We start from the raw sequence: 12,215 nt of genomic DNA, 5'->3' as shown, positions 1-12,215 counted from the left end.
GCAGATACTCACTGAGGAAGAAGTACTCGTGCTGGTGATTGTAAGGCAGGTACTTCAGCTTCTTCTTGCCATACTGCAGGACACAGAGGAGAAAGCTCAGGCTTGGATTATGACACTCACAGGTAAGAGAAGAGTCTCTGCAATACTTCTTTATTGAATGGGGAGTTTTGACTAAATTCCCACACCCCTAAAGGTAAAAAGTGTTTTGGTATGGTTAAATATCTTGACTTTGTAATTGTGCTAGGTGTAAATTCCTTTTTAAAGTCTTCTGGCTTGATATTCAGATAATGTCTCTTTACTTGAGAGCCTGGTGGCATTTTAATGCATTTCTCCACCTTCTGCCATGCCTGTGCCTGTGCTAAGAGCTGCTATCATCTCCATCACTACCAATACAAATGCGATAGGCATAAAGTCTGAGCTTTGGTAAGTCACTACACGGGCTGCCAGTGCAAGAAAATGATCCTTGGGTAGTCTTCCATGCAAAATGTCCCAACCTTTGATCCTTTTTGACTTCTGCAGCCATCAGCCCCCATGAACTCCTGCCATTAGCCAGGTCTTGTAAAAGCTTACTTTACCAACAGATGGAAAACTGGAGTGGTCCTTAACGTTACTACGGCAAGTCAAACAGACATGCTTAAATCTATAATGTTGTGTCACTAGTTTGACATGTAAGTGATAGGAAATAAGAGTGCTGTCATTGGGAGCTATTCTGCACCGATTCCTGTATTACTATCGTCCACCTACAGAGAGCAGATGCAAAGAAGTTTCTCCAAACACAGGTTCGGACCTTGGATTGTTGCATTTTTGCAGGTGCCCCTTTCTTTTCAGTGAAAAGAGGGAGCCAAGAGGGCCTGGTCTCCTCACCTCATCTCCTTAGTGAAATATCTAGAGCTATACAGAAGCGTCTTTTTTGAGCTCCAGGAGTGTTCACACAAGGAGCTAATGCCTGGAGAATCTGGACTGCTGTGAACTTGCATTTTTGCTTCCGGCATAGCAACTTCCCAATGGAGGTAAGTCTTGTAGCACCAATAAATCAGCCACATCATTCACTCTGGTCTGAGCTCTGAAAGGCTGTGTGCTTAGCATCATCTGGAAAAGGATTATATACAAGTATTGGGGTAGACTGATGCCGGCCTAACATTTCAGATATTTTGTAGGACGGAGATCCAGTTTTCCTTGTTGTCATAAATATTTACATTCCTACTTTTCCCTTTAGGTGGTAGAACCACGATCTGCTTTTAAACCCAGTTATCAGACACAAGATTTTCCAATGGGTGGTACCCACACATTTAAGAGCGTGATACTGATTTACGTCTTCTAGATACTGGCTTTTTTATACGCCAGGGGGTGGCTTTCTTTTTAGTCATATATAAAAGCCCTTCTGCCTCTTGAAAATTCTGTGTGTGCAAGACTTTCTCTATACCTGTCCATATACCAGCATGTATGTCCCCTACATGTGTCTGGAGTTACTTTCTCAGTAGTACAAAAGCTGGCTGAGAAACCATTAACTTTTAAATGTTGTATTCCCCTGTGTTGTACTTGCTGCAGACGTTTGTTTGGTTGGTTTTTTGTTTTCTTTGGTTTGTTTTTTGTTTTTAAAACTGGAAATCCTTGTTCCGTTGTAAAAACCACCAAGGATGGTACGTGGTTCACGTCCTTTGTGTAGGTTTTTATACAATAGACAGTAAATATTTTGGCTCTAGAAGGACAGATTTAATTAAAATACCTTAACATAGCCTGTTATTTCATGTGCAGCATAACAGTACATAGTTAATGTAAGAAAGTACTGCTTATGCAAGCAATATCCCCTCAACTGCATGGGAAAGGCTCCAGTGGAGAGGACCTTGTACAGGTTGCCTGGAGCACAGCTGGACTAATATTGGAAGATATTTTCTGTGGAAATGGAAGATCAGTTTTGAAATGTTCTTGATGAAGTACTGAGGAACACCGTATTTTCCCCTGATGTTGATATTTCAAGCCAGCAGGATGAAGTTTTCTTTAATGACTTTCTACTTTCTTTCCAGTCCTATCTTGATTGCTTTTCCCAAGCTACCCCAAAACACTTTTTCCTGTGGTCAATATAGTAAATGGATAGGGAATTATAATCTTGCTCTTCAGCCCAAGGTTTGGGAGGGTGCGATGGCCAAAACTCCTGTCAGGCAACATAGACAGATGAAATCCCTGGATGAAGCATTTCCTTTTTTAGCATTCCCAGAAGTCTTGACTGTGCAAGTCATGTCTACCAATACTAGCCAACTCTTGCTTTTGTACAAGCCTTCCCTGAAGCCCTTAGGACAATGGTTTTCCACGTTTTACCCACTTTGGCATACCTCAACAGGCTGTGTATCTCCGAGGACAAAAATATGCAGCATGTTCACATCTGGGTCCTTCTTGAATATGTTGGGCTTGGCATGGTGTTGGAAGTGACGATGGTTCCACCAGTTGGCAGAGGCACCCTGGGCAGATAAGAATAAGGAGTTAATCCATGGAAAAGTACAGTTCCTCTAATGGTAGGATTCATTTATATAAACTAGAACAGTGCAACTCTGATTATGGCCAAACTGTTACTTGCTTTTGAAATAGCAGTAAGCCGTAAGTGGCTAAGCTGTCAGTTGTGATGAGACTGCTGGTTTCAGAGGGCTGGTTTGCCCTCGCTAAGGATCATCCATATTGAAAGAACAGGGAATAAATATACCTTGAGCGAGTTGCATGTCATCATGTCTTCCCACATGTGAAGTTGTTATTAACAGCTGAATCACAGAATCATAGCATCATTTAGGTTGGAAAAGACCCTTGAGATCATCGAGTCCAACCATTAACCTAACACTACCAAGTCCACCACTAAACCCCCTTGCTGTCTTACTGATTATACTGGTTTCCCTCCATTGCGTGTGCCTGTGAGGAACCAGACAGGGCAAAGTGGGTTTGGGAGAATGGGCAAAGCTATGTCCCACCCCTTATAAGTTCCTGCTGCGGGTGGATGCTGAGATGCCTGGCCTGCACTGGACTTTGCCCAGGATAGAAGTTCTGACGGCATCTTGAACGGATGGGATGTAGCAGGATGGGACATTTGAAAAATACTATACCTTAGTGTGAAGGAGGTGGAGGGCATGGCAAAAATAATGATGTTAAAATAGGGGTTTATGCAATTAAATAAGCTTTGTCCTCAGCTGCTATAAATTGGTGCAGTTGCACTGAAGCTTGTGGAACTGCTGTGTTCTCTAACAGCTATGGTTACGCTCTCTTATCTCTTCTGCACAACAGCTCCATGTGCAATGCTCACGAACTTCTCTGTGCATCTGCTCACTGTGGAAAGGCTTAGAGCTGCAGTTTCCTACTTTGACATAGTCAAAGTGACTGCAGCTGTTTCCACAGTGCCCTGGGTCCATAATGTCCTTTACCTTCAGGTGTCCAATGACAAACTTGTGGACGATGTGGTTCCAGGAAGACTTCTTAAAGACAGAGAGGTGTCCAAAATCATGTTGCAGCCAACCTGCCTGGGCCTGGGATGAAGGGACATAAAGTAGTTAGAAAGCTGTTTGAAATCAAAGTTAAGCACAAAAGGAAATGGAGATAGAAGGCAAGTTGTGAGTGTGAGCAAGAGGGGGAATTAATTGAAGTGAGAAGGTGAAGATCTCTGTTTTCGTTGTGGAGGGGAACATAGAATCATAGAATCATTCAGGTTGGAAAAGACCCTTAAGATCATCGAGTCCAACCATAAACCTAACACCACCAAGTCCACCAACATGTGGAAGGAGAGGCCAAAGAGGTGAGAAAAATGTGTGAATCACAATCAACCAGCAGTGGGTAGGGGTGGCCAGAAGGCACCCCAGTGGCAGGTATGTTGTGAATATTTTTCACTGGCCTGAATGTTTTGCACTGGTAATTAATCTAATATGAAAATTTCAGCACACGCTGGCCTTCTCCTGAGTGATTTGCATAGCCAGTACACTCTGCGCCTACTACTTCTCACCTGGGAAGTTGTAAGGATGCAGGCGAGGATGAGAGTTGTGATCCAGCCAGTACCAAAGTATGAAACCATTAACCAAGCCAAAACTTCCATTGCAATAATATGGCCCAAGTAAAGAGAGAAGAACAAAGGATTTGCTCTGAACAAGTTCATGTCCTCTGCTGTCTTCCTCAGGGTCCGGAAATCCTGCACCAGCTGGGACTGCAAAACAGACATGCAAGACACAGTATGCAGCTTATAAGTAAGTCTGAATGTGTCTGAGGAAGGAAAGCCAAGTTCCGTACTAAGGACCCTGGCTGTTTCTTGCACTGGTTGGCTACTCCAGAAGTCAGGGAGGACCTGCCTCCATATTCACACTGTATTCTAGCTTTTCATAGCACTTTCCTACGAATAAACATCCCGGCTGGTCTGAGCCCGCGTCCTGACCTTTTGCACCTTGAGCTGGGAGAGTAATTCAAGCCTGCTGCTGTGAATCAGCGGCGCTACCTGGCTCTGTTGAGAGTTCCGTCAGCTGATGACTCTCGTCTGAATGAGTTTTACAAGTATTAAAGAGGCAGCTGGAGAAGCTGAATTCAGCCCTATTACTTATGCATAATTCCAGAGCTCTGATGATGAGCACCCAATATCAGAGCACCCGTCATCTATTTAATATGTGGGTCAGCTACCGTGCAATCATTCATGAAGAGCATTCCCGGGTTAACGTGGGTTAGCATCATCTCTTCTATTGTGAGTGATACAGATATATCATAATCATGGCCAGTCACAAACAACGGGACAGGATTGAGTTTCATGGCAAGAGCTAGTCATGCCATGCGCTGTGCCTGAATAATGAATGAACGGAGTGTCTGGGAGGGATACAGAGCTGCCCTGAGGATGCCGAGTGGGTGGAAAAGGTACTTGCTGGCTTGCTGCAACTTAGGAACAGCCACCGAAACGAGACATCTGGTTCACCTCACCCATAGGTGCCTACCGCTCGTGCCATGCACGGCACAAATGTGGCTGCTCTCCAGAGCTTTGCTGGTACTGGGCTCAGCAGGATTAGCCAGTTTGAGTCTCAAAGAGGTATTTCCCTGGGAGTTAATCTGTCAAAGGGAGCTGCAGAGCAAACAGTGAAAGAGATTCAAGTCTTGCTGAGGTGGTGAGCAACTTGTTTGGAAGTCTTTTCAGACTTCTTTGCCTAGGCCTCTCCTTTCCCTGTAACAGGCAAGTGGTGACATGTGTTTTAGAGCTTGGTCACCAGAGAAGGAATGGCAGAAGGGACACCGGTCACAAGAGCTGGTGCACATCTCCCAGTCCACATGCCTCAGTTCCCATTTCCCTCCAGTACAGGATCTGTCCAGCGTGGGCACAATGGGCTGCTAGAAATCGGTGGTTGGTTGCTCTACGGGAAAGGAAAGGCTTGTACGGCCAGTCTGAACGTGTCGCCTCCCTCCCCCACACATTTTAATCTATACTGGGATGTGCACTTTGCTACATGGAGATGTTCAGTCGCTGAGCATTTTTCTCCCTCTCTGGAGCTGCCTGTAGTGGACAGACCTTTATAATCTGCCTGCCTCTGACCTGGAGGACATCCCGAGAGGAAAAAAATGGTGGAACATACCCATCATAAACCCCAGCTCAGAAACAAATACTCACGTTTTTATCTCGGTCCTGGCTAGGTTCCCCTGGAGCAAGCTCTCCAATAAGTAATGGCTTGAGAAACTTTTGCACCAAGGCAGGATTGATATGGAAGGCCTGGAATGCATCCTGGAGTGGAAATACGAGTAACTGTGTGAGATTCAGGAGTAAGCTGTTGCTTTCTACTCGCTGTGTCATTCCCGTCCGTCTCCAGCACTGTCCTCCTCTGCAGTTGTCCCCCCACCTTACTGTGAAAGGGGTGCCAGACAGACTTCCATCTCTGTGATTGCTGTTCAGTGCAGTACTTCTACTAGAGGCTGATGAATTTGCTTATCTAGTAGGAAGTGAGGGGTGAGATCTGGGATGCTATCTAGACGTATGGTGAAAGGCACCTCAAGAAATTTTTTCTAAGCAACTAAATACCTAAATCCTGTTAATTCCCTTAGAAGGTAGGCAGAGAGGAATTTGTGCAAATCCCCACTGGGATGTAAATACCCTTTGAAAGTCTGCTGCCTGGAGGCAATTCAAGAGAGGGGGTGACCGCGGTGACTGAACCTGGACATGACTGCAGATACAAAAAATATTACTGGCTGTTTTGGCGAGACCTGTAGATCCCAGCACTAACACAGCTGAGGAAAAAGCGGTGACCCTTCCTTTTGGAGACTGCCTTTCTCTTTTTGTTCTGTAAGATGAGTAATTGAATGCTATCTTGACCCTTTTTTATTCTAGAACCATATTCTAGCCATATAGGCAATTCTATCTCCATGGAAGTCCAAGTAAAATGTCTTGGAAAGGAACCAAACCAAAAACTCAGTTGTATACCAGAACTTTAAGCAATTGCTTTAAAGTGCTTGCTATCAAACTTCGCAGTGGCTAGGACCCCATTCAGAAAAGTACCTACCTCAAAAGGCAACCTTATTCATTACTCTGAAACACGCTAAGGATTTTAACACTCTTGAAGACCTGATAGTTATCAATTCATGTGATAAGACTTCTTGTCATTTCTACTGTGCTGTGGTATATGGCTGCTTGTCCCTGTAAGAGGCCCATTAATCTTTTGCGAGACTGCTTGCGTATTTTCTGTTCAGTACATGCCTTGAACGTTGGGTATATTTTACTGAAGTCTCTCAAACGTGTGATAATAGACATAAATAGCTTGTTAAATTTCAGCATCAGAATCTAATTGAGGGATGAAACTTGTGAAATAAATCCTGTCCCATATACTCCTGAGGCTGGGAAAGCAAGAAACCCACCTGGAAGAGTATTTTTCTTACATATTTTCAAGACTTCTTCTAATATGGAAGGACAGTGCCTTGTTTGTAGAGTCTTTTTGGTCCTGGCATTCTTGAGTTTGTCTGGCTCTTCTTTTTCTGCACTCCTTCCCCCTTCCACACGTTTTTGTCTACCTATGTCCTACAGATGCCTGATGGGAGCATGTATTGGATGCACTACTGCTAGTAGTGAGATCTTGCGCACCCCTCCTTTCACGTGGCATGGCTTGAATTTTAACCCCAAAGATAGTGGTAGGGACAGAGAGCTGACGAAGGTCAGAAACTCTTACTCTGTCCTTGCCCTTTTCTTACTGCACAGAACTGGAGTTAACTCTAGAAAAGCACCTAGGAGAGCTGTAAAGATGTAATTACATGAAGTGCTAAGACTGGTACAGAAAAAGCAGTCAAAAATAGGAGTACTTCAGGAGTACCATGCTTCAGCCTTTCCACTTTTGTCCCACTGCCTAACAATAGTAGGGACCAACTAAAATCTCACTTCTGGCTCTAAACAGAAAGGGCAGGCTGGAAAGTGCTCACTGTCTCCAGCTGACCCTTCTGGGAGTTGACCTCCATCAAAAGTCTAGCTCTGGTGTTCAAAAATACCAGCCAACAACCTTGGTCCCAAAGTCCACCAAAATCAATACAAACTTTCACCTGATTCCAAGACTTTGGATTGAGCTTCAGAATAATACTCTGACCACAGAAGTTTTGCTGTGGGAGGCATAGAAGGAGGGAGAGTGAAAGCTGACCTGAGCCATTTAACTTGAACTTAAAGAAATGATCTATGAGAAATTAGAGATGTAGCATTGGCGGGGGGGCGTGGAGGGGGAGAGACGAGCTAGCTGCAGGTGCAGGAGAGAAATAAAACTCTGTGGAATGATTTAAAGATTATAAAAGCCCTAAAATGCCAGAGGCAATGGGGGAAGAAGTAAGGAAGGGGGGGAAAAAAGTCATTTCAATGGGGGAGGCAAATGAAAATGCCAGAAATGAAACGGAGGTGCACTTCTGTAAAGCACCAGAATTTCCTAGTTACTCTCAGCTCAGCTCTCATGCCAGTACCGAAGTGCCCAGCCTGTCTCCTTTTGTAACCAATTTCAGGGACGAAGTGATCCCTGTTACCACAGGGGGAAGTTTGGATCAAATTGTCCAGGTCCACTCATGAAGACTGCATCACTGGCAAAACTTACCCCAGCGTGAGGGAGACCAGTGCTTTTTGACTGCATTGGGTTAGCCGCTGGTGTTACTTTATTGGTGCCAAAATGAAGGTAAAACTCTAGGTAAAACAGCAAAGCTGTTTCTACAGCCCTGTGCTGCAGACAGTTTGGAGTTTGCCATGCAAAGAAATACTTGTCCTGAATCATCAGCTTCCTTCTCTACTTTGAGGAGTTTAATTTGCTTTACCGTAATTCATGCATACTTCACCCTCTCTGGTGCTATCCTCACAGCCCACCTGAGGTTAAAAAATACCGTCCTCTCCCTTCTACAGACAGGGAATGACACACTTAAGGACTGAGTTGCCTGAAGTCTGGTCTGGTTGCTAGTTTCCTTCCCTGGCACAGTTTGCAGATGATTTGCAGATGATGTGAAAGAGGAGGGAAGAGCAGAACGAGCGGGGAAGTGAATAGCTGACTGTACCTGCTGCCAGGTTTTGCAATTTTGGGGCAAAAAAAGGGGAAGAAGGGGAAAGAGGGAGAGGGTGAACACATACGAAGCATTAAAGAATGTTGGCTCAATGTTATTTAAACTAATGGGGAAAAAAAGAAGTCTTTGGAGGTCTGACTGGGTACCGCCTGATCACCGTGCTGGAGATCTCGCTGATTGGTGTTGTATTCATTGGGGGGTGACTCAGAACAGCAGCTTCTGCCTGACCACCTAGAAGGTATTTTTGTCTACCTGGGGCTTCCCTGCCAGTAGCCTATCTGTTTTCTAAACATGCTTATACATTCTCTGTCATGACTTTCCCCCGGCAGAGTTCTCCTCTGCCTCTGAACTTAATAGCCTCACTTCTTTTGGGATGGAATGAAAAGTAAAGGTTGGAACTGGTCAGAAATGCAATCGTGCATGTCAAAACGCAGTTGTTACACAAAACTACACTACCTATCTTCCACTTCACTGCTATTGCAAGCCTAAGCCATGAAGGAAACACTGGCGGCAGGAAAGTTTTACCTTCACTGAGAAGTAATACACCTCTATGTCATTGGCATATGTGGAGAATGGGCTTTTTCAGTATAGCCTCCAAGCAGGAGAGAGAATAACATCTCCTGAATACTCTTACCATCATCAGACAGAAAGCTACAGTGATGGAAGGATTGCTTTTTTATTAGCTATGTCTCATGCATCTCCTTTACTAATAGGTCCCGAATGTAAGATACTACCTGAATTTTGGAATCGTCCTCAGTTCTGTACTAGAGGAGCTAAAAAGCAAAAGGCAAAAGATACTCTCTGGGAAGTACCATCTGATATTTACACCTGACCTCCCAACTTCGTGGTCTATTGGCCAAATAAGCTGATGTGTCTTACGGGAAGTGGGCAAGTGGGAGTTATTCCAGCTGCTTTTGGTGAAAAAAAGCTTCATATCATTGAGGTATGAACTGTGCCTAGGCACTGAAGTCCTTAGTGCAGTCAGTACAAGGATGTTCTTTCACATCCTTGAACATCTCTGAAACAGAGAGACTGCGAGGTGCCTTTGCATACTCTTGCCTTCATTTTCTGAAGGCAACTGTGCATGATGTGATACCAGAACAGGTTGTCCCAGACTAGTATGCTGTCTCAGCATGTTGAAAGTATGGCCTAAAATGAATGAATGCTCAGTGTTGTTAGTACCTGTAGGGGAAATTCGTGCGTAAGCTCGCCTGGGCACTCCTAACCTGACTGGCATGAGCTGAGCATGCTGAACATAACTGTCATAGAAGCTTCTGTTAGCTGTCTCGTGAGCACCCTGAGGTGAAGTAGCTCACACATCACCAAGCAAGGGGCCTGGCATAGATGTGGAGTTCAGTGAGTCTGTCAGTGGGCAGCTCATGGTAGAAGGATACACATGATCCTCTAGAGGATTCGTCCAAGGATCCATGGACAAGATGCTGAGGTTCCTTTGGTGCACGTTTGCTGGGCTGGAGGTCCTAACTACATGTGGTGCTAAGGAGAATCTGAGAAAGACAAAAGCCATGTAAGAACTAGGAATATAAACATGTTAAACTGGATTTTTATCATTGCCTTTTCCTCCTCCTAAACTCTTCCAGTTGTGGTATCTTGCAACACAGAATTAAACTTGTTAAGTTAAGCCTTGACAGGGTCAAGGCCAAGGCTTTCTCACCCTGAATGAGAGAGAGATTTTTCGGCGGTAAACTGTTATTCACCACAGGGAAGCTGGAAACCAGATGACAATTCTGTTTTAGTGCTCAGAGTGGTGATGAACAATTTCAGAGCATTCTTAAGACCATGCCTGCATGGAGAGTGCTCTGCGTAGAGTGGGATGCGATGTACCCTGGGGAGGTGGGTGGGGAGGTGGGAGGAGGACCAGCAGTAGTAGAATCACAAACCTGTGATTCAGTCTCCCTTGAAAGGGTTCGAGACAAATGCAGTAGCAGATGCTTTTTGGTTTCCAGTGGAGATATTGGAGTTAAATTCTTGGGGGTAGGAGTCAAACTCCTCCCGTGGTTTCAGCAGGCCTTCGTTTAAGCAGCTGAAAGTAAAACCTGGCCCATGTTTTTGAGGGAGAAAGCTGTTCAATTCAGAGGATTTATTGGAAGGGGACAGGAACACCAAAACGCATCTCGGTGCTTCAAGGAAAAGAATGGAAAATAACCACGGACCACAGGCAAATGGAGGCTGATGGAAAGGAAAGTGTTAGTAATTCTTGCCAATTAATTCTGCCACACACAGAGCCTCCCTCCTTGCTAAGGTGTTAAGAGCCGTGGGAGACGAACAGTTAATGTTACAGCTTGGTCTCTCCTGCCGCTTACCATGCACACATTCAGGAAAGCTCTGAGGCAGTTTAAGTTTTATTAACTATGGGCTAATGCCCTGGGGAGAGAACAGGCTCTCTGGATGCACTTCTGAAGAAGGTGGCTTTGAGGGAAACTGCAGACAACAGTCTCTGAGGCAATTTGCTCCTTTTTCAAGGTTTTTTGGTTGGTTGGTTGGTTGGTTGGCTGGGGTTTTAAGTCACTGAAACATGAGAGGTAGCTGAAACCAGCTATGAAGTGCAGGGGCAGCTGTAGCAGCAGCAAATAGTTTTCTTTTTTTTTTTTTTTCTCCTTTTCTGTAGAAACCTGTAACTAAATTCTCTAGAGAATTCTCTCCTGGGGAAAAAAACCTAAAAAGCTCCTTGTTTTAAAGCCTCGAGCTCACCCTCCTCACAGAAGCAACTTTGAAACACAGACTGGCTTCTCGTTAACCCTTTCTTGTGCTTGGCTGCTGTGACTCTGCACGCCATAAGCTACACACTGCAGAGGGGGAGACTTGGGACGCTTTGCTCACGAATTCAGAGCTCCGGGCGCAGCACAAACACGAGACAAAGACAAAACAGCAGGACTTAAGCAGAGCCCAGCAATCTCTACCGACCAATCTTCCAGATGCTGCGAATTGCCGGAGCTCAACGGAGTTGTTTGCAAGGAGTTGCATCAATTCGGACCAACCTTTTCGCCCCTAAAAGCGGCGAAAAGAGCTGAGCCGGGTGGACAGCAGGTGTAAGAGAGGTGGGGAGAGAGGGGCAGACAGCCGGCCGCACAGAAGCCGGCTCACTTCTCGGTAAGCACCGGGAAGGCAGTGACCTGTCAGAGGTTGCTGGCGAGAGCTGGGAGGCGGCCGCGTGTGTGTCCGTGCGTGGGTCCTTACCGTGGCATCTTCGCCGGCGCAGTGGCTGATCACTCGTTGACCCCCCGGGTGTCTGTTTGCCCACTTGGTGACATTATAAACCTTTCGCTCTATCACCAGCCACTTGTCCGTCCTCAGGTTGTGCTTCTGGATCTCCTCCCAGGTGTAGAAGCGGATCTGCGCCTCCGGCTCCCCCGACTCCCCTCCTTTCTCACCCCCTTTCCCCATGGGGCCACTTGCTTCTTTGTCTTCTTGCCAAAAGGGGGGGGCGGGGGGGCGGGAAGCTGTCCCTGCGCTTCTTAAAGATGTGCCGGAGGGGAAGAGCTTTTCTTGGCGTGATTTAACTCAGCTGATCCCCTGTTCTCTCCCTTGCCCTCCGCTCATGTCCTCCCTTCTCTTTGTCTCTCGCCGCCTGGCCCTTGCAATCTCTCCGCTCCGTCGCTTGCTCGGAAGTGCCCCCTAGGCTGGTTTTCCCCGTTACTGATGCACTTTCTCCTCGCACATAGCCCTGTTTTGTGGGAAGCTCGGCCCCTTCCCCCCCC

At 45.8% G+C, this 12,215-nt stretch overlaps 1 protein-coding gene across 1 annotated transcript in view; it reads right to left on the bottom strand.

Moving 5' to 3' along the window:
* Nucleotides 1-11,901, bottom strand: part of FADS2 (fatty acid desaturase 2) — an 18,973-nt gene extending 7,072 nt beyond the window's left edge. Inside the window, exons 1-6 of the mRNA XM_009334554.1 lie at nucleotides 11,695-11,901; nucleotides 5,606-5,716; nucleotides 3,974-4,171; nucleotides 3,402-3,503; nucleotides 2,331-2,456; nucleotides 13-73 (exon numbers count right to left, since the gene is read on the bottom strand). Coding sequence (XP_009332829.1) covers nucleotides 13-73; nucleotides 2,331-2,456; nucleotides 3,402-3,503; nucleotides 3,974-4,171; nucleotides 5,606-5,716; nucleotides 11,695-11,901 — 805 coding nt within the window. The remainder of the gene's footprint in view (nucleotides 1-12; nucleotides 74-2,330; nucleotides 2,457-3,401; nucleotides 3,504-3,973; nucleotides 4,172-5,605; nucleotides 5,717-11,694) is intronic.
* Between the last annotated feature and the right edge of the window lie 314 nt (nucleotides 11,902-12,215).

Source organism: Pygoscelis adeliae, unplaced genomic scaffold (assembly GCF_000699105.1).
Source record: "Pygoscelis adeliae isolate BGI_AS28 unplaced genomic scaffold, ASM69910v1 Scaffold171, whole genome shotgun sequence".
Lineage (NCBI taxonomy): Eukaryota > Metazoa > Chordata > Aves > Sphenisciformes > Spheniscidae > Pygoscelis > Pygoscelis adeliae.
Note: the sequence above shows the minus strand (reverse complement) of the source record. Positions and strands in the feature narration are given on the sequence as shown.